Source organism: Eretmochelys imbricata, chromosome 27 (genome assembly GCF_965152235.1).
Source record: "Eretmochelys imbricata isolate rEreImb1 chromosome 27, rEreImb1.hap1, whole genome shotgun sequence".
Classification (NCBI taxonomy): Eukaryota; Metazoa; Chordata; order Testudines; family Cheloniidae; genus Eretmochelys; species Eretmochelys imbricata.
Genome location: NC_135598.1, coordinates 15301027 through 15321785, shown reverse-complemented (window position 1 = coordinate 15321785; position 20759 = coordinate 15301027). Strand labels below are relative to the sequence as shown.

General features: G+C 63.2%; 1 protein-coding gene across 1 annotated transcript; it reads left to right on the top strand.

Annotated features, from left to right (window-relative positions):
• Positions 1 to 2765: 2765 nt before the first annotated feature.
• LOC144258133 (serine/threonine-protein kinase 17A-like) lies at positions 2766 to 20759 on the top strand. The gene is made up of 7 exons (XM_077806501.1): positions 2766 to 3004; positions 9702 to 9914; positions 13806 to 13950; positions 16979 to 17105; positions 17422 to 17470; positions 18154 to 18333; positions 19395 to 20759. The coding sequence occupies exons 1-7, from the start codon at positions 2910 to 2912 to the stop codon at positions 19678 to 19680; spliced, it is 1095 nt and encodes a 364-aa protein (XP_077662627.1). The 5' UTR covers positions 2766 to 2909; the 3' UTR covers positions 19681 to 20759.

Genomic DNA, 20759 nt, shown 5'->3' with positions numbered 1-20759 from the left:
ACCAGGTCCGAGGGAGCTCAGCCTGTCCCCAGCGGGGTGCGCTGTGGCTGGAGCTGGGCAGAGCCTCGCTGGGGACAGTTAGACCATGTGGCTGCACTTTGCTCTGATAACTTGACTCAGGGAAGCCAACGGGTGGGACCTGGAGAACTGGAGGCAGCCGGTGGGATTGTGGTGGGGGATGCTCCAAAGGGGAGCCAGACTAAACTCGGCCCCTTGCCTTGCCCACTGGCGCTTGGCGTGGCCTCTCTGGATCCAGATCCTTCTGCTAGGCCTCACTCTGCACTGGCCAGCTCCTCTTTGCAGCCTGCAGGCAGTGCTGACCCTGTACACTCCTGTCCGGGCTTCCCTTGCAGCAATGCTTGGCTGGGGCTGGAGGAGGGCACAGGGCTGGCATGCAGAGCTCTCACCGTGGGCACCAGACAGACGGGCCCACGAGATGCCCTATCACTCTCCCTGGGAATTGGGTAGTTACTCCGCAGGCTTCTAAGCAGCAGGAAGGCCAGGTGGATCCCAGCTGGGCCTGACCAGGGCCTCTCCGAATGGGGTCACATCTGCGGCAGATTGGCTGAAGCCACAATGACAGTGGCTGAGATGGTGCCTTGCAGAATGACATCAGAGCAAAGCAATTGGGGGAGGGATAGCTCAGTGGTTTGAGCATTGGCCTGCTAAACCCAGGGTTGTGAGTTCAACCCTTGAGGGGGCCATTTAGGGATCTGGGGCAAAAATTGGGGATTGGTCCTGTTTTGAGCAGGGGCTTGGACTAGATGACTCCTGAGGTCCTTTCCCACCCTGAGATTCTAGGATTCAGGGTCTGGCTGGAGCTGGTCCCATCCGTAGCACTGCAGTTAATACATTCCTAGATTTTAAGGGCAGGAGGGACCGTTAGATTGTCTAGTCTGGCCTCCTGCATGGCACAGGCCAGAGAATCCCCCAGCTCCCCCGTCCTGAGCCCAAGAGCTGGGGTCTGACTAAAGCGTCACCCAGAAAGGAACCAGTCTGGGTCTGCAGACCCCAGGAGATGGGGAACCCACCACTGCCCTGAGGAGCTTGTTCCAGTGGTCAGTCACCTGCCCGGTTACAAACCGCTGCCTTATTTCTAACTGGAATTCGTCTGGCTTCAGCTTCCAGCCGCTGGGTCCTGTTCTGCCTTTCCCTGTTCGAGTAAAAAGCCTGTTAGCACCGGGAATTTTCTCCCCGTGAAACATGCCGTGCTCGAGTCCCCGCTCAGTCGTCTCTCTGGGACGCTAACCAGCTTGAGCTCTGTGAGTCTCTCACTTCCTCCAAACCCCTTGAGTCATTTCGTAGCTCTTCTCTGCGCCTTCCCCAGCCGCACGTTCGTCTCATAACCAGGCCCCCCTGCAGCTGAGCTGTCGGCATGAAAGAGCCCAGAGATCCCAGTGCTGGATGCCGGATCCTGCGATGCTGCTGCCCCAGTGCCTGTTTGCAGCGCTGGTCGATTGCAGGGGGTGAGGGTGTCTCTCACTGGTGCTGCTCCACCCACCCAGCCCCCACTCGGAGTCATTTCCTCTGCTACATCGCAGCTCAGAAGCATCCTTCTCCCTCACAGCTCTGTCTGGAGCAATCCCAGGCAGTGACAGAGTGTTATAATTATAATTGGGATGACGTCCCCACGTCCTGTAATTAACTGTGATCTACAGGGGTTCCCACGTGTGGTGTCAGGTGCCAGTTTCCTTATGGATTAGTAACCGGGGAGGAATTCTGAGCACACGGGGTGAAATTCACCCTGGGTGTAGGGCTGGTGGCCAGTCTCGGTTGAAATGCAGTGGCAACTGTCCCATGAGGACCTGCTCCAGACCCCTGCAGCCTGTCAGGGCTTTGCACGCTTGCCTCATGGGGGTTCTCTGCGGCAGCTCATTAAGCACCAGGATCGTGGAGCCAGAAACACATGGGCAGTGCTGCAGGGAGTGGGGTGGGGGAGAACCCAATGCAAACCTTGCCCCACCTGTGCACCAACCGCTCCCTGTCCCCAAGCTCCATTAGAGCACACGGGAGAGGGAGTCTATGGAGCTTGTCCTGGAAGAGATGGTGAAGAGGGCCCTGGTGCTTGTTCACGGTCTGTTTGGATGCTGCTGAGGGCACCAGAATTCCTCTCTGGAGGAATGTCTGTGAAACCTCCCTTCTTACCTCTGGCTTTGTCATTCCTCTGGCATGCTAGACCGTGAGTGTCCCAGGAGCCTGTGCAATGCCTGACTCTAGTGGGGCCGGGGCCTGTTACCGTAGTACATACTAAATAACAAGGGTTTGTTATTGTAGGGTTGAATATAATACACCTAACAAACAAGGGTTTGTTACTGTAGGGCTGCTCCTGCCTACGGCCTTCAGGCCTGTTTCTGTTTTGTAGGGAGGCAGATACCCGGTCCTGGGTTGGGGAGTGAGCTGGGGGCAGGGGCAGGTGTGGGGGGCGGGTAATGGGGGATGCTTCTGCCTCTGGCCAGTGCTGAGAACTGTTACTACCGGGACTGCCCCCAGCTCCCTGGGGCCAAAGCAGCAGCCTCCCCCTTTGCTCCCCAGCCCAGGAGGGGGCGCAGAGCTGCCCCTCCCCAAGGAGGCCTCACCTGGGTGCCCACGTCCAGGGTCCCCAGGTGTGTCCCCGTGGCTGGGGGGTCTCTCGTCCCACGCGCTGTCTGCAGCACGGACCCCCCCATCCCCAGCGAGCCGCCGCCGCAGAGGCAGGGGGAGGGACCGGGCCTGGAGCCGCCCCCGGGAGGAGGAGACGCCGACGGGGCTGAGCGGCCCCCCCCGGCCCTGCCGAGCCAGACTTCGCTGCACACCAGAGCTGGCCCCGGCCTCGGGACCGACCCGTCCAGAGCCGCTTCCCCCTCGCCCGGGACGGGGCCAGCCCCGGGACCCGAGCGCCTCGGCAGCGTCCCCTGGGCGCCCCGTCCAGCATGAGCCGCCAGGGCATGGCCGCCCACACCCAGACCCGCATCCGCACGGAGCGCTTCGCCGACAGCTACACGCTGCTGGGCCGGGAGCTGGGCAGGTGAGCGGGGGGCTGGAGGGGTCCCCCGTGGTGCCCCCAGACTAGGGACCCGCTCGCCCCTCAGTCACTGGCCCGCAGCAAGGAGAGGGGGCTGAGTCTGGCAGGTGCGGGGGGGGGGTGTGTTTCACTTTGTACGTGTGTGAATGTGTGTGAATGTGTGTGACCGCTCAGCTTGTGCTTGACAGTGTGTGAATTAGTTGGGGGGGGGGGATGTGTGTTGCTGTGTGTGAATGGCACGGGTGTCACTGTGGATGTGTGTCAATGGCACGGATGTCACTGTGGATGTGTGTCTTGCTGTGTGTGTGAATGGCACGGGTGTCGCTGTGTGTGTCTTGCTGTGTGTGTGAATGGCACGGATGTCACTGTGGATGTGTGTCACTGTGTGTGTGAATGGCACGGGTGTCGCTGTGTGTGTCTCGCTGTGTGTGTGTGTGAATGGCCCGGGTGTCGCTGTGTGTGTCTCGCTGTGTGTGTGTGTGAATGGCACGGGTGTCGCTGTGTGTGTCTCGCTGTGTGTGTGTGTGAATGGCACGGGTGTCGCTGTGTGTGTCTCGCTGTGTGTGTGTGTGAATGGCCCGGGTGTCGCTGTGTGTGTCTCGCTGTGTGTGTGAATGGCACGGGTGTCGCTGTGGGTGTGAATGGCCCGGGTGTCGCTGTGCGTGTCTCGCTGTGTGTGTGTGTGAATGGCCCGGGTGTCGCTGTGTGTGTCTCGCTGTGTGTGTGAATGGCACGGGTGTCGCTGTGGGTGTGAATGGCCCGGGTGTCGCTGTGTGTGTCTCGCTGTGTGTGTGTGTGAATGGCCCGGGTGTCTCGGCCTGGGGAAGCGTAGGCCAAGCGCTGTTTTGGGGCCTCGCCCCCCGGCTGCGAGCGCCCGTGGTGGGGGCCGCGAGTGCGCGGTGGAGGTTGGGAGCAGGCTCCAAGCCCCCGGGGGGGCGCGATGTGTGTGGCCTCGCTTGGGGCCGCACCGCTGGTGCCCACATGCGGGGAGCACTGAACAAAGCTGCCCCCGTGGGCGTCACAGCCCAGGGCCACTGAGGCAGGGGACAAGCCCTGAGCCCGGGGCCCTGCAGGTTGTGGCAGCAGCTCTTGGCTGAGAGCCGGGGACGGGAGAGGAGGTGGTGGAATCGCCAGATGCCGCCAGGCCCTTGGGGTTTGTCGCTCACTCTGCCGCCTGGAGCAGGGGTGGGGAGGCCTCCTTGCAGGCACCGCCAGTGTCCTCAGCTGACCCCTGAGCCAGGCTTGCAGCAGGGAGCCGGGCACAGCACGGACTGGGGGGTGGAGGGATGCCACTGGGATCCCCTTCCCCTCTGGGGCCTGAAATAACCCGTGGGGGGCATGGAAAGGGCCTTTCCTAGCCCATCTCCTCACTTCGCTGGTGCTTCTGGCACCAACCGAAAGTGCCCAGGTCGGGCTGCGGCGTCTGGGGGAGGGGAAGGAAATACAGCAGCTTCTGGTGAAGGAAGAATCTCTTGTCGCACAAACCGCAGCCGCACACGGGGGCAGAGAGCCCTCCGCTGGTCAGAGAGCCTGTAACCCTCCCCCCATCCCCCCCCAGGCAGAGAGCCTGTAACTGTCCCTCCCCCCCGCCCCCCACCCACGGGGCAGAGAGCCCTGCACCCCCATCTCTCTGAGACCTTCCCCCCGGCGCCTGGCTTTGTCAAACGCTGGTTTTCCCGCCGCTGAAGTGCCGTTTGGCTGTAGCTGCCCGGTGTCAGGCGGGGGGAGCTGGTTGCAAGGAGCCCCCCAGCATTTCAGTGCTCTGCAGACTGTCGGAAGCCGAGTGCGGTGCGGTTTCTTGCTTAGAGCAAGTCCCTTGCTACCTGCTGAGTTCCTGCTAGCCAAGAGGAGACCAATCTCCCTGTGGCGTGCGGCTCTGCACAGAGCGGAGTCACTGGGTGCTGGGCAGGTGGCGTGCCCTAGGCGTAGCACGAGCAGCCACCGGCATGGGGGAGCTCTCTGTGTTTAGCAGGCTGCTGGCACGCTGAAAGCAGCCCTGGATTCCCCAGGGCTGAGGCCGGAGCTGGTACCCACCCTGGCTATCTTTAGCAGCACAGTCTGCCCGGGACAGACGGCTGCAGCTGGGTTCTTGTGGCGGAGGCTATTTCTGAGCCGGAGCCTGATGCCCTCGCGGCCTGGGCGAGGACTTGGCATCTCACCCTGTCTTAGCCATTGTGCCAGCCACCTCTTGCCCTAGTCCACACTGGCGGCTGCCTGCCCTCAGCAAGGGGAAGGTAGCACAGAGGCTGGTCCCCACCTTCCGACCCTGAGAACGTCACCCTGGGAGCAGCCCGCAGGGCCTCCTTTCCGTCTGTGCCTGTGGCCCAGGGGCCAGTGCGGCCCTGTTTCTGGCAGAGCCACGAGATAGGCCCAGCTGCCCCACCCCAGTGTCTGAGCCTCACAGTCACTGGTGGATTGTGTCCCCCCAGCCTCCCTGCGAGGAAGGGAACAATCATCTCCATGCCACCGCTGGGGACTGAGGCCCAGAGAGATGAAGGGACGCAGCCAAGGTCACACGGGGAGTCTGTGGCAAAGATGGGAACTGAACCCAGGTCTCCGGTGTCCAGCCCAGTGCACAGTCCTTGTACCGCCGGGAAGAGCCGAGAGACCCCTAGTGGGTGGCTGTGTAGCCCCTCCCTGCCCCTCAGGGAGTGGCGCCTGCTCTCCTTATGCTTTTTTTAAAGAAGAATTCAAGCATGAAGTTCAGAGCTTGTGAAAGTGAGAGACAAACTGCCCATGGCTGGAGCCAGGCCCAGTCCTGGGCAAGCCTCCTGCAGCAGCTCTGCCGGTGCCCCTCTAGCCCGCCCTGCAGCCCCTGCTACTCACCCGGGCTCCCTAGACACAAGCTCTTCTGGTGCCCCACAACCTTGACTGACAGCCCCCTCTCCCACCCCCCCAGCCATTCCTGTTCTGGGTCTCTCTCGAGTGGGGTCGGCACATCAGGCTGGCCTGGGAGGTGCATAAGGAGGAGCCAAGATGAACCAAATCCAGTCTGATGGGGAAACACCTGCCCCCGCCCCCGTGGTTGGGCCCAGATGCCATTGGGTGGCACCTGTGAGCCCAGAGTGCTGGGTTCAAAGCAGCTGGGCCCTGCTGGGCTGCACAGCCCCCATGCCCATCCCCTGGCACTGTCTGATCTGAGCAACACTTCGAGGACCCACCCAGGAGTCCGGCTGACCACAGAGCTGGGAGCTTGCTGGTCCCTGCATTTCCTGGGCATAGAGGGAAGCAGAACCGGGGGGCTCCTTTCGGGCACCTAGCCCCTGGCCTGCTCCCTGCATCATCCTCAGGAGCTCGCTGGCTGCAGCTGCCCCTCTGGCTTTGGGAGCACAAGCCATGGAAGCAGGTGGCTCATTTCCTGCAGGAGGAGAAGTGGCTCCAGGCGGAGCCTGTCTCATCTGCCCCAGCTTAGCACAGGACACCCTGGGGACGAGCCCCACAGTGTGGGTCTGCAGAGTAGGGGCTGCGGTCTCCTTCAGCTGCCCTGGCCGTGGGGTCCAGTGAGGAGCAGTTGGGGTGGGGGGTGTCAACTCCTCGTGCTGCAGGGAGAGAACGAGATGCTGACCCGCTGCGGCATGAAACGTTCCTGCAATGCGACGCACTCGTGTCCGATTTCCGCTCGCTCAGGGGCAATGAACAGGCTCCTGGCGACGGGAGGCCGTGAATCCTGGGTCAGCCCAGGCTGGGCACACGGTGGAGACGGCTGGCCGAGCTCCTGGGAAGGGAGCTCCTCTAGCTGGGTGGTGGCTGGAGCAAAGGGCTCTGGGGCTGCTGGGCGGGAGGCAAAGGGCATCCCCCTGGGCTGGAATTCCAGTCGCTGCTCCTGCCCCACTTCTCTGTGCACCTGACCAAGGAGGCCAGGGGCTCCCAGCTTACCCCAGGGTCCCCAGGCTGCATGGCAATAAACTGGAGGGTTCGTCCTGGAGGAAGGGCCCCCCCTCCCCCCCAACTGCTTGGCCCAGCCCAGGAGGGTGCAGAGCAGCTGCTGCCCATGCCTGCCGCAGGGCGTTAAGTGACCCGCAGGGAGCCCCGGCTCAGAGAGGGGAGTCCTGCCATGGTCCTGCCAGGTGCCACAGTGGCTGGGGCCAGCTGACCAGTGAATTGGACTAGCCCATGCCCCAGTGGTCCCTGGAGAGCCCTGGGCCCAGGGCAGGTTGCATGCTGCCAGTGGAGAGCCAGCTCCCAAAGGGGGGCTCCCCCGGGGACCGAGCTGGGGTGTGAGCAAAGGGCACCAGGGCTGGGCTGGCAGGGGGCCGCGGGCAGGACTGAGGGGCCCTGGCAGAGCCGTGGGGGGGGGGGAGCCCAGGGCTGGGCTGGCAGGGGGCCACGGGCAGGACTGAGGGGCCCTGGCAGAGCCGTGGGGGGGGGGGAGCCCAGGGCTGGGCTGGCAGGGGGCCGCGGGCAGGACTGAGGGGCCCTGGCAGAGCCGTGGGGGGGGGGGGAGCCCAGGGCTGGGCTGGCAGGGGGCCGCGGGCAGGACTGAGGGGCCCTGGCAGAGCTGTGGGGGGGGGGGAGCCCCAGGGCTGGGCTGGCAGGGGGCCGCGGGCAGGATTAAGGGCTTGGGGGGGGTGGAATCTTCCCTCCGGCGTCATCACTCCTCAGTTTTGCAAGCATTAAATTCCCTTCCTGGCTGTTTACAAGCAGCCACCCAGGAGCTGTCAGAATCTCTCGGTTTTGGGCCCGATGGTCTGAGTCGGTGCCATTTCCAAACGTTCTGGGGACGAGCGGCTGTCGCCAAAGGTGGCCCTGAGAACAGCCGAGCGGCTTGGGGCTGGACAGGAGCCAGCTCTCCAGTTCTGTCCAATGGTGCAGCCGGGGGAGCAGCCGGGCGAGGGGTCTGTCATCTCTCGCTAGCCTCACCCAGGCCACTTGTCTCTGGAGCCCGGGGACAGGGGATGGGCGGCCTGCCTGAGGGGCCAACTCCCTAAAAGGGCCTTGCTAGGAGAGGCCCCAGACACTGCGTGTGGCAGGTCGGGCCTGGCTGGGTGGCCTGGCCTGTGACGCGCCGATTGACGCCCAGGGACAAGGGCTAGGTCCCTGGGTGGCTCCGGCTAATTGGGAGCAATCTGCTCTGGCTTCCTCCTGCTTTTCTTCGGGGCCAACGACGCGAGACAGGGAGAGACTCAGGCTGTGCCAGGGCCAAGGTGCTGGCTGATGCACGGTTTCCTGGCACGGCATGGCACGGCACAGCGTGGGGCCGGCTGGCAAGGGTGAAGGGCTGCTTCGTGCCAGGATGGGGTGGCCTGTGCCAGCCAGGAAAGCCGTGTCTCTCTCTCTCTCGTAGCCAAGGGGCAGTTTTGGTAGGGCTGAGCCGGGACTTCGCCTGGAAGCTGGGTTCTGCTTGGGCTTATGGGGTGGTTGGAGCCAGAGCTGGGGGGCCAGGGTGAGGTGGCTGCGATCCTGTGCAGGGTGAGTGCTCGGCTCCTCTGGCTCGCAGGAGGGGCTGCCGCTGTCTGGTTGTGGCTGGAGCCGTGTGGGTCGGTTGGGACCCACGTGTATGGCATGAAGCAGCCTGTGGGGGAAGTGCTGGCAGGTCTCTGAGCTCCTGCTGGCTGCTGCCCCAGGGTCTCCTGGGGCTTGGTGGGCACAGTGCAAGTGGGCCTGTGTGCTGGGGTTCTGGGGTGCCCCCAGCTGCCGCTCGCTGAGGAGCGGAGTCTGGTGCCTGGGACACGTGGTTCCCCTTAGGCGAGGGGTTCCTGGAAACGGCAGCAGGGAACCTCTCTGTTTACAGGGTGAGATCCCGGGATCCTGGCTCCTCCCTGCCCCGCGTGACCCTTCTGCCCGCAGGGCGGGAGCTGCCCCTGCTTGGTGGCTTCTTCCCCCCGGGTGCAAATCTGCAGGGCGCTCCCCTGGCAGGGGGATGGGGGCGTCTGAGTGGCTCTGGGGCTGGCCCTGGAGGAGCTAAGCTGCAAGTCGTGCTCCCCCACAGGGAGGGGGCCCTGTGGATACCGCAGGTCCCAGAGGTCCCCAGCCAGGCTGTCACTCTCCAGCCCCAGAACGCAGCTGTGGATAATGGGGATACCGGGCCGTACCCCTGCTCAGGGGGCCACAGGGGAGCTGTAGGGTCTCTGCAGTGCTGGGGGCCGGGTTGGCAGTCGGGGTGCATGACGCTGGGGAGGCCTGTGCACCCCCTTCTCAGCACTGAGTAGAGCCATCTCCGCCCTCCCTCTGACCCAGGCCCCTGTATGCTCCCCCGGCCGGGCCTCCCTGTCAGCGCCCGCCCTGGGCCTGGCACCGCCGGTGGGTGCAGACCATAGCAGGGGAGGCTGAAGGCTCCTTCACTGGCCTGAGTGCCACTTAAACCCTTCGAGCCAGCACCCCCAGCCTGGCTGCTCCTTCACCTCTGTGCCCCCAGCTTCCTGCGGGAAGCAGGGGCTGGGGCATTTGCACAAAGGGGGCTGCTCGGTCACAGGCTGGGGCAGGGGGGTGTACCCCCATGGGGGAGAGGACCGTGGGCACTACAGCCTGTGGGGGACGGGCAGGGGGTTGGGCCCAGGGCTGGGGGCCCAGGGCTGGTCCCTGAGTCGCGGAAGCTGCACCTTGTGGTGACTCTCACAGCTCAGGGGCTCGCCGGGGTGGGGGCTGGCTGCGAAGAGATGGGGAGGGAGGGCAGGGGGGCCGCGCAGCGTGGGGAGGGGGCGTGGTGATGGAGGGGCCGGGGCCAGCCCCTGCTCAGTTCCCTGATGGCTCCTCTCCGCAGGGGCAAGTTCGCCGTGGTGAAGAAGTGCCTGGAGAAGGCCACGGGCCGGGAGTTCGCAGCCAAGTTCCTGCGGAAGCGGCGCAAGGGCGAGGACTGCCGGCTCGACATCATCAACGAGATCGCCGTGCTGGAGCTGGCCGCCCGCAGCCCCCACGTGGTGGATCTGCACGAAGTCTACGAGACGCCCGCCGAGATCGTGCTGGTGCTGGAGTGGTGAGTGCCGGACGGCGGCTCGGGTCGGGGCTCCTCGCCGCCATGGGCCTGGGCAGACAGGGCCCCCTGCCCCTCACGCCTCGGCCCCACGCTGAGCCCAGCCGGGGCCCCACGCTGCCTCACCTCTTTGCTGGTCTCACGGCCCCAGCCCTTCCGTACGCGCCCCTGGCTCTGCATCGCGAAGGCTGCCCGCTGGGCCCATTCCCTAGTTCAGCCAGTGGGGTCGGCAGGGGCAGGACCGTCTACAGAGCGGGGCATGGTCTCAAGTTGCAGTGGGGGAGGTCTAGGTTGGATATTAGGAAAAACTTTTTCACTAGGAGGGTGGAGAAGCGCTGGCATGGGTTCCCTAGGGAGGTGGTGGAATCTCCTTCCTTTGGGGTTTTTAAGGTCAGGCTTAACGAAGCCCTGGCTGGGATGATTTAGTGGGGATCGGTCCTGCTTCGAGCAGGGGGTTGGACTAGGTGACCTCCTGAGGTCCCTTCCCACCCAGAGATTCGAGGATTCTCCTTGGTGCTGCAGGGAGGTGTCTCTGATCAGGGCCCTGCAGCCTCCTGTGGCTAGAACGTGCTTCCCAGGGTCCTAGAACAGCCTGTCCACAGAGTGCGGACAGGGGGTACCTACAGGCTGCGGTGGGGCCCGTGTCAGGGCACCAGCTCCCTGCCCTGCCTGGCACCTGCGCTTGAAACCTGCTGCCTCGGCTGGCTGCATGGCTGGGGCTGAGCTCAGCAGGAAGTGACTTAACCAGAGCGTGTCTGAGAAACAGCCTCAGCCCCGTTTCTCAGCTCTCTTTCCGGGCAGCTGCTGATCTCGGGGCCGCATCCTGCCCGCACGGCTCCACCACAGGGCCCTGGCTGGGTCCCTAGAGAGCGTGGCTTCCTGTCTGGGGCCTCTGCACGAACCAGGCCAGGCTCACTTACCGGGAAAGAGACCCAGGTGGTGCCGGGACAGTGACGTAGGGACGGGAGTGGCAGGAGACAGGAGTGACACACCGCAGGGCTGAGGGGACGGTGGGGCTGATCATGGGGTGGAATGGAGCAAGGGGGACCCTGTGCTGTTGGTGGGGGAGGGCTGGTTCTATGGGTCCGGCAGCCCCCTGCAGTGGGAAAGGAGCTCTTGCTACTGGCAGGGCCTCTGGACGGTCCCTCCAGAGGCTGGTGGGTCGGGGCGGTGTGTGGAGGGGTGCCAACCCAGCCTGCCTGGGGAGCACCCTCCCAGGGAGGAGGGAGAGCTCGACCTTCATGTCCCTGTAGGGACTGGACGGAGCAAGGCCTAGGGGGCATTCCTCACTCAGGCAGGGTCGGAACCGGTGACCCTGAGGTGCTGGGACCCTCCTAAGTACCCCCCTCACTGGTCCTGGAACAAGCGGGAGGGGCTGGGCTGGGGCTGGCTGTTGCCGGCACGATGCCATGGGCACGTGAGGCAGGCTGGGCATCTGGGTAACGAGCGTGTTGGGCATGGATGCTACCCTGGGCCCCTTGTGCCAGTGTAAACACCAGCTAATTACACAGCCCTTGACGTGGTGCTGGCAGCAGGCACCTGCCCAGGTGGCTGGGGGACCCCGTGAGACCTGGGCCTTCCTGGCAACTGCACCCCTCCCCGCTGGGCACGCAGGTGGAAACAGAAGCTTGCAGCTGCTCTGGGGATTTTCTGAAAGCGCCTCGCTAGCCCTGGGGGTCTTGGGCCCACTGGAAAGGCAGATGGATTCTGCTCCCCAGCTGGCCCCTGCCCGCTGCCGGCGCGCTGTGCGGCCGCTGGGAAAGGTGCGTGGGTGGCAGTCTCTGAAACGCGGCACTAGCTCGGCCTCGAGTTCCCAGAAGCAGCCAGTGGTTTTGTCTGTGTTTTCTGCACCCAGAACGGGGCTGTGATCTGCTCTCGCTGTAACCACAGCATGAGGCGAGCTAAGCAAACCTGCCCGTCCGCACGCTCCCTCCGCTCCTGCAGTGGGGCTGACAAGCCGCATCCGAGATCAGGGCCCCCAGTGCGCAAATGCAGAGCCTAGCGCAGTCCCTGCCCTACAGGTTTCAAGCTGACTAGGCAAGACCAGGGTGGGAGGGGACCAGGGAAGGGAAGGGACAGGCCCAAGGTCCCATGGCAAGTCAGGAGTAGAACCTAGGTGTTCGGGCACCCAGTCCAGGGCCCTCACCACTGGGCCTTGCTGCCTCTGATGTCCCCTAGAGAGTCCCCCCAGATTTGAGGAGCAGCTCAGCCTGGAGTGACCCCTCCGTGGCCTTGCCCACACTGGGGACTGGCCCCAGTTCCTGCAGTCACAGAACCCACGGCTCCCTGCCTGGGCCAGCTGCTACCTCGCCCCTCTGCTCAGGTGCGCCGAGCGCACAAAGCCAGGGCACCAGGGGCAGCGCCCTGCAGCCCCGGAAAGCCACGATCTGCCCCCTCCCTTCCTGGCTTCCGGCGAGGGCCACAGCGCGTGGCTACCCGCTAGCCTCCCGCGTGGCTGAGCGTGGCACGGCAGGCACTCCCGGTCTCGTGGGCTCAGCCCTCCAGCTGACTCCCTCAGAATTCAGTCCCCTTCCAGGGTAACAAACCAAGGCTGCTTTCACCCCACTTGGGCTCCCTTCAGGCCAGTCCCCTCAGAGTTACCTCCCTGCCTCCGGACTAGAGCCCCGCGTCCCAGGCACCTTCCCGGAGCCCCCAGCAACCTGCTGCAGCCCCTCACTCGGGGCCGGGGCTGGGGCAGGGTCCAGCCCAGCTGCTCGCTGTGGTTCCTCTACTCAACCTGAGGTCTCAGCTCCTCCAGGGCCATCACCCCTCTGATCCCAGCCAGCTGGGGCCAGCAGCCAGCAGCTCCCTTTAAAGGGCCAGCCAGCCTGTGCTGGGGTTAGCTGCCACGATGCACATCGCTGGACTCCAAAGGGGAAGTCTGGGAAGAGGATCCTGGGGTGGCAGAGCCGGGGATGGGCAAAGACCCACCCATCCCACTGGGGCACCTAGACTGGGGCCTGCTCTGAAGCCGTATCCAACCCTTCCTGCCCTCACTGGTCCCATGGGTGCAGGCTCCCCAGGGAGGTTTCTGGCTCTCCCAGTTCCTGGAGGCCAACCCCTGGTTCCCTCCCAGCCTGGGCCTGCATGGCACTGTGACCCCTTGCCAGGAGGCTGGGAACAGCCCTGCGGGCCAGTTGGCAGGGAAACGGCCCCGGCAGTTCCTGGTTAATCACTGGCACAGGCTGGAGGGTGTCCTGCGCAGAGCTGCAGAGACACCCCGGGCGAGGAACCAGCCCGGCGGGCGCCCAGGAACATGCGGCATCCTGGCTGTTTGGGGGCACCTTAGGGTCAGCAGCGTGCGAACGAGCAGCTCCATGGGGACGGTGCCGTGCTCCCTGCGCCCTCTGCCGGGGCTGGGCCTGGAGCCGGGCGCTGGGGCAGGCAGGGCCTTGCCAGGCTGGGTGCACGGCCCTGCCCTCTGGGCGCTGGGGCTGCTGCTGCGGTGACATAACCAGCGAGTAGCAGGCTGGGTGTTGGCCCCGGCGGCTGGGCCAGGAGAGTGAGCTGCTAAGAGCCGTCTCCTGGGATCCTGGCAGGAGGGGGCTGGGGTACGGGGCCCAGGGGGGGCTGTGCTGACGCAGGGAATGGGGGTGGAGCCCTTCCCCGAGGGGTCCCCGCCCGCCTGCCATTTGTGAAAGGAGCAGAGTCAGGACGCCTGGGTTCGACTCCCAGCACTGGAGGGGAGCGGGGCCGAGTGCTTAGCACCAGGGGAGGAGGGGGAGGCTGGGAACCAGGTGCCAGAGCTGTGCCTGCAGTGGGGAAAAGGGGGGGGGTTAGCGTGCGCTGGGGGGGGCTAGCGTGCGCTGGGGGGGGGCTAGCACATGCAGGTGCTGGCGGGAGCATTTGCCGGCAGGGCTCTGTCCCCCCCTCACCTGCCGTCCCCCCCACCAGCGCGGCCGGCGGGGAGATCTTCCAGCAGTGCGTGGCGGAGCAGGACGAGGCCTTCACCGAGCGGGACGTGATCCGGCTGGTGCGGCAGATCCTGCGTGGCGTCGCCCACCTGCACCAGAACAATGTCGTCCACCTGGACCTGAAGGTACCGGCGAGGCCGGGCGGGGGAGGGCGGCCGTTCCTGCCCGAGGTGGGGCTGGCACCCGCCTTGCTGGGGGCGTCCGGAGGGTGGTCGGATGGACACAAGCTTGGAAAGGGCTGGTTCCCCCAGCGCTCCCAGCAGCCTCCCCTTCATAGAATCATAGAATATCAGGGTTGGAAGGGACCCCTGAAGGTCATCTAGTCCAACCCCCTGCTCGAAGCAGGACCAATTCCCAGTTAAATCATCCCAGCCAGGGCTTTGTCAAGCCTGACCTTAAAAACTTCTAAGGAAGGAGATTCCACCACCTCCCTAGGCAACGCATTCCAGTGTTTCACCACCCTCTTAGTGAAAAAGTTTTTCCTAATATCCAATCTAAACCTCCCCCACTGCAACTTGAGGCCATTACTCCTCGTTCTGTCATCTGCTACCATTGAGAACAGTCTAGAGCCATCCTCTTTGAAACCCCCTTTCAGGTAGTTGAAAGCAGCTATCAAATCCCCCCTCATTCTTCTCTTCTGCAGACTAAACAATCCCAGCTCCCTCAGCCTCTCCTCATAAGTCATGTGTTCTAGACCCCTAATCATTTTTGTTGCCCTTCGCTGGACTCTCTCCAATTTATCCACATCCTTCTTGTAGTGTGGGGCCCAAAACTGGACACAGTACTCCAGATGAGGCCTCACCAATGTCGAATAGAGGGGGACAATCACGTCCCTCGATCTGCTCGCTATGCCCCTACGTATACATCCCAAAATGCCATTGGCCTTCTTGGCAACAAGGGCACACTGCTGACTCATATCCAGCTTCTCGTCCACTGTCACCCCTAGGTCCTTTTCCGCAGAACTGCTGCCTAGCCATTCGGTCCCTAGTCTGTAGCGGTGCATTGGATTCTTCCGTCCTAAGTGCAGGACCCTGCACTTATCCTTATTGAACCTCATCAGATTTCTTTTGGCCCAATCCTCCAATTTGTCTAGGTCCTTCTGTATCCTATCCCTACCCTCCAGCGTATCTACCACTCCTCCCAGTTTAGTATCGTCCGCAAATTTGCTGAGAGTGCAATCCACACCATCCTCCAGATCATTTATGAAGATATTGAACAAAACCGGCCCCAGGACCGACCCCTGGGGCACTCCACTTGACACCGGCTGCCAACTAGACATGGAGCCGTTGATCACTACCCGTTGAGCCCGACAATCTAGCCAGCTTTCTACCCACCCTATAGTGCATTCATCCAGCCCATACTTCCTTAACTTGCTGACAAGAATACTGTGGGAGACCGTGTCAAAAGCTTTGCTAAAGTCAAGAAACAATACATCCACTGCTTTCCCTTCATCCACAGAACCAGTAATCTCATGATAAAAGGCGATTAGATTAGTCAGGCATGACCTTCCCTTGGTGAATCCATGCTGGCTGTTCCTGATCACTTTCCTCTCATGCAAGTACTTCAAGATTGATTCTTTGAGGACCTGCTCCATGATTTTTCCAGGGACTGAGGTGAGGCTGACTGGCCTGTAGTTCCCAGGATCCTCCTTCTTCCCTTTTTTAAAGATTGGCACTACATTAGCCTTTTTCCAGTCATCCGGGACTACCCCGGTTCGCCACGAGTTTTCAAAGATAATGGCCAATGGCTCTGCAATCACAGCCGCCAATTCCTTCAGCACTCTCGGATGCAACTCGTCCGGCCCCATGGACTTGTGCACGTCCAGCTTTTCTAAATAGTCCCTAACCACCTCTATCTCCACAGAGGGCTGGCCATCTCTTCCCCATTTTGTGATGCCCAGCGTAGCAGTCTGGGAGCTGACCTTGTTAGTGAAAACAGAGGCAAAAAAAGCATTGAGTACATTAGCTTTTTCCACATCCTCTGTCACTAGGTTGCCTCCCTCATTCAGTAAGGGTCCCACACTTTCCTTGGCTTTCTTCTTGTTGCCAACATACCTGAAGAAACCCTTCTTGTTACTCTTGACATCTCTCGCTAGCTGCAGCTCCAGGTGCGATTTGGCCCTCCTGATTTCATTCCTACATGCCCGAGCAATATTTTTATACTCTTCCCTGGTCATATGTCCAACCTTCCACTTCTTGTAAGCTTCTTTTTTATGTTTAAGATCCGCTAGGATTTCACCGTTAAGCCAAGCCGGTCGCCTGCCATATTTACTATTCTTTTGACTCATCGGGATGGTTTGTCCCTGTAACCTCAACAGGGATTCCTTGAAATACAGCCAGCTCTCCTGGACTCCTTTCCCCTTCAAGTTAGTCCCCCAGGGGATCCTGGCCATCCGTTCCCTGAGGGAGTCGAAGTCTGCTTTCCTGAAGTCCAGGGTCCGTATCCTGCTGCTTACCTTTCTTCCCTGCGTCAGGATCCTGAACTCAACCAACTCATGGTCACTGCCTCCCAGATTCCCATCCACTTTTTCTTCCCCCACTAATTCTACCTGGTTTGTGAGCAGCAGGTCAAGAAAAGCGCCCCCCCTAGTTGGCTCCTCTAGCACTTGCACCAGGAAATTGTCCCCTACGCTTTCCAAAAACTTCCTGGATTGTCTATGCACCGCAGTATTGCTCTCCCAGCAGATATCAGGAAAATTAAAGTCACCCATGAGAATCAGGGCATGCGATCTAGTAGCTTCCGTGAGCTGCCGGAAGAAAGCCTCATCTACCTGATCCCCCTGGTCCGGTGGTCTATAGCAGACTCCCACCACTACATCACTCCTGTTGCTCACACTTCTAAACTTAATCCAGAGACACTCAGGTTTTTCTACAGTTTCGTACCGGAGCTCTGAGCAGTCATACTGCTCCCTTACATACAGTGCTACTCCCCCACCTTTTCTGCCCTGCCTGTCCTTCCTGAACAGTTTATAACCATCCATGACAGTACTCCAGTCATGTGAGTTATCCCACCAAGTCTCTGTGATTCCAATCACATCATAGTTCCTTGACATTACCAGGACCTCCAGTTCTCCCTGCTTGTTTCCAAGGCTTTGTCCCTTGCCCCGGCACCAGGGCCCCTGCCCTCGGCTCACACCCTGCCCCTGCCCCGCAGCCCCAGAACATCCTCCTGACCAGCAGCAGTCCCCTGGGCGACATCCGCATTGTGGACTTCGGGCTGTCGCGCCGGGTGGACGCCGTGCGGGAGGTGCGCGAGATCCTGGGCACGCCGGAGTACGTGGGTAAGCGGCACGGGGACGGGCGGGGGAAGGGGGCGGGGATGGGGGTGGGGGACCATCCCTGTTGGGCTGCAGACAACGGTCGTGCACTCACGGGGGTGAATCTGCCCCAAGTGCCTGGGTTCTGAGCCATGTGCCCAAGGGCCCTGGCACCTCGCTCCAGCAGAGACGGGCACGGGGCATGGGTCCCGCCCCGAGCCGGTTCAGCCCTGTGCTGAGCTCGCTGCGCAGCTGCTGCCCCCTCCAGTGGGGGCAGAGTCGCTGGCAGAGGCTGGCCCCAGCAGCAGGGCCCGTAACTCCCGTACGTTTCCCTTTGCAGCCCCCGAGGTCCTGAGCTACGAGCCCATCAGCACAGCCACCGACATGTGGTAGGTTCCTGGGGTCCCTTTGCCCTCTCCTGGGGGCAGGCGTCAGCTCTGGCCTGTTGTGGGTCAGGGTGGCGGGTCTGTCCTTTCTCCTGGGGGGTGGGGGCAGGGTAACGGTGCACGGGGGGGCCGGCGCTAAGAGGCGGCTGGTGATGTTCCCCTGCCACAGGTCACCAGGTAGCTGCAGCGTTTGCTTGCGGTGCCTCGTCGGCAGAGCTGAGTTCCTGCTTGTCCTGGCACGGGGCACCCCGGGAGAGGGCGCCAATCTCCCCCGCCCCTGCAGATACTCTCCCCCCAGAAGGCGCTCTGCCCCGCCCCAGGGTCCTCGGCCCTTCACCCAGTGGGGGGGCGCAGTGCCCACTTGGGGCATGACCAGTACTGCAGTTGGGGCCTGCTGGGGGGGCGTGGGGGGGTGCACAGGGCTAGGTCCCCTCCATCGGCCCCCCCAGCTCCGGGAAGGACTCTCAGCAGAGGCGTGGGGGTGACAGGGGCTCAGCCTGGGGAGGGGCCGGGAGGTGAGCACAGCCAGCGAGTCTCATGGCTCTGGCCTTGGCTGCGGGGCTGTGCCACCCTGTCGGCTGCCGCGTCTCCTCCCGTCACACACAGACCAGGCGGCTAGCGCCGGGGGGAGCCAGGCCCTGGCCCGCTGGGCTCCCTGCAGGCTCTGACCCAGGGCCTCTCTCCAGGAGTGTCGGGGTGCTGACCTACGTCATGTTGACGGGCGAGTCGCCGTTCCTGGGTGACACCAAGCAGGAGACCTTCCTGAACATCTCGCAGGTGAACGTGCAGTTCCCGCCCGACGTCTTCCAGGGCATCTCTGCCCAGGCCATCGACTTCATCCGCTCCCTGCTCGTCAAGAACCCCAGGTACCTGCCGCTGCCCCCTGGCCTTGTGTCACGGCGTCCCCAGGCGATGCTCTGGAACTGCTCCCCATGAAGCCAGGCAGGACTCTGGGGAAGTCTCCTCTCTGGGAGCAGCCTGTCTGCAGGACACACAGCTCCCCCGGCTCCACCTTCCTGGGTCTGACCTCGGAGCATTCAGCATCCTCTGCCCCTCCGTGCGCTTCCCACAGCGAGTCCGCCCAGCCGGAGTCCTGGGCAGCCAGAGGGTCCTGCCCCCCAACTCCGCAGTCAGACGGGACTCTCAGCCAGCCAGTAAAACAGAGGGTTATTAGACAACAGGAACATGGTCTAACACAGAGCTTGTAGGTGCAGAGAACCGGACCCCTCAGCTGGGTCCATTCTGGGGAGTAGTGAGCCAGACAGCCCTGTCTGCCCTTCACTCCATGACTCCAGCCAGCCCCAAACTGAAACTCCCTCCAGCCCCTCCTCCTCTGGGCTTTGTTCCTTTCCCGGGCCAGGAGGTCACCTGATTCCTTTGTTCTCCAACCCTTCAGCTCTCACCTTGCAGGGGGGAAGGGCCCAGGCCATCAGTTGCCAGGAAACAGGGTGTCGGCCATTCTCTGTGTCCAGACCCCTGCACACACCTGCCCTCTAGGGCTCTGCAATGATCATACACCCTTACCCCACCCCCTAGATACTTAAGAACTGCATAGGGGAAACTGAGGCACCCCTAAAATATTCAGAGGAAACATTAAGAACAGTCCCACTTCGTCACACCTTGCCACGCCAGCCTCAGGCATGTGGCACCCGGGTCAGAGCCTCCTGCCAAGTACGCGCTCCCGTACTTGGGAGATCTCTCCTGTGGAGATCAGCCCTGGAGCTGGCCTCGCTGGTGTCCCTGGGGAGGGGGCTCGTTGCTTGGCTGTCACCCCTGATGCGAGCATGGTACGGGAGGAAGGCTGGGCTCTCGGAGCTACGGGAAGGCAGGGCAGCCCCGGGGCAGCGATGCGGGCCGGGGGCAGTCGCAGGGGTAGGGCCAAGGACTCCTAGGCTGAGAGCACTAATCCCCTCCCTCCTGCCCGCAGGAAGCGGGCCAAGGCCGAGCAGTGCCTCCAGCACCCCTGGCTGGCCCCGGCCCCGGCCCCGGCGGTGGAGCTGGTGTCCCCGGTGCGGGCTGAGACGGAGCAGGCCCTGGCGAGCGAGGGCAGCAGTGGCCCCGAGGAGGACAAGGAGCTGGTGCTGGTGGCCTCCTACACAATGCCCTGCCCCTGCCGGCAGCTGGGGGGCCTGGAGGGGCGGGAGACGGAGCTGCCTGGGGCGCGGAAGCCGTTCCCAGCCCTGCAGGAGATTGCCCAGGAGCTGGTGTGCTGAGCCGGCAGCCCGCGCCCCCTCTGCCCGCTGCCTTGGAGAGCAGCACGCAGGACTCGCCGTGGGCCTGCTGGGCACATTTCCGAGCCTGCCCCGGACTCGGGAGGGACGGGCCCCTGGAGGGGTGGCCTCCCTGGGAGCAGGAGCAGCTTCGCCTCGGTCCCGGGAGAGCCAGACGGGATAGGTTGGGTCACTGGGGGGGAGGGGAGCCCCCCACTGTCAGTGATGGGGACAGGAGCACCCGTTACCAGCAGGAGCTTGCTGGGGTCACTGCCCCACAGAGCTGGACCAGGCAGCGGCTGCAGGAGGAGACCGAGCCCCTGTGGCCTCTATGGGAGACAAACACCTCGGAAAAGCCCTGGGGGTCACCCCTAGATCCCCACAATTCAAACTGCAAACCGAAATCTGCAGCAGCTTCCCCTGGAGTTGGGCAGAGCAGCTGCCGGCGGGAGCACAGGGCCTGGCAGGGCAGAGGCTGCTTTAGCTCTGAACCCGGGAAGCTCCATTTGGGGGCTACGGCACAGGGATGCCCCCCCGTCCTGGTGTGGGGCATGGAAGGGCCCCACGGCCTGGCCCCCCCCCCCCACACCCAGCAGCAGACCCAAGCTTTGCCTCTTGTTTCTGAATTAGCAAATAATGTACTGGTCCACTTGGGCCGGGGGGAGGTCCACTGGGCCGCAGTGACTCACTGTTCTGTGCCAACGTGCTGGACACGGGGAGAGCCCTGGTGAGGGCAAGGGGCAGGTGGCACCAGGAGGTGGCCGTGCCACCAGATTTCCACTGACGCTCCAGGTGCCGATTGCAGGGGAAACTGGAGCAGCCCACGGTCTGCCTGCCTTCCCACCTTGGCATCAGGCCGCCAGGCAGGGACCGAACCGGGAGCTCCTGCCAGCGGGTGCCTGGCCCGGCAGGTGGTGCCAGTGGGCTCCCGCTCAGGGCAGCCCGTGGGGCAGCAGCCAGGGCCTGGCGCTCCCAGCTGCAGCCGCGCCCGGCGCTGGGCTTGGCGGCCGCGCTGCCGGGTGCTGCCGCTTGCCACGTGGTTGCTTCATGGTTTTGAAATAAAGGATTAAAGTTTCTCTCTT

What these genes read in the sequence shown, in the direction of transcription:
- LOC144258133 (XM_077806501.1), top strand. Translation starts at nt 2,910, where the DNA reads ATGAGCCGCCAGGGCATGGCCGCCCACACCCAGACCCGCATCCGCACG. An exon ending in GGGCACGCCGGAGTACGTGG is followed by an intron (nt 17,106 to 17,421) that starts GTAAGCGGCACG and finishes TTCCCTTTGCAG; the next exon opens with CCCCCGAGGTCCTGAGCTAC. An exon ending in AGCACAGCCACCGACATGTG is followed by an intron (nt 17,471 to 18,153) that starts GTAGGTTCCTGG and finishes GCCTCTCTCCAG; the next exon opens with GAGTGTCGGGGTGCTGACCT.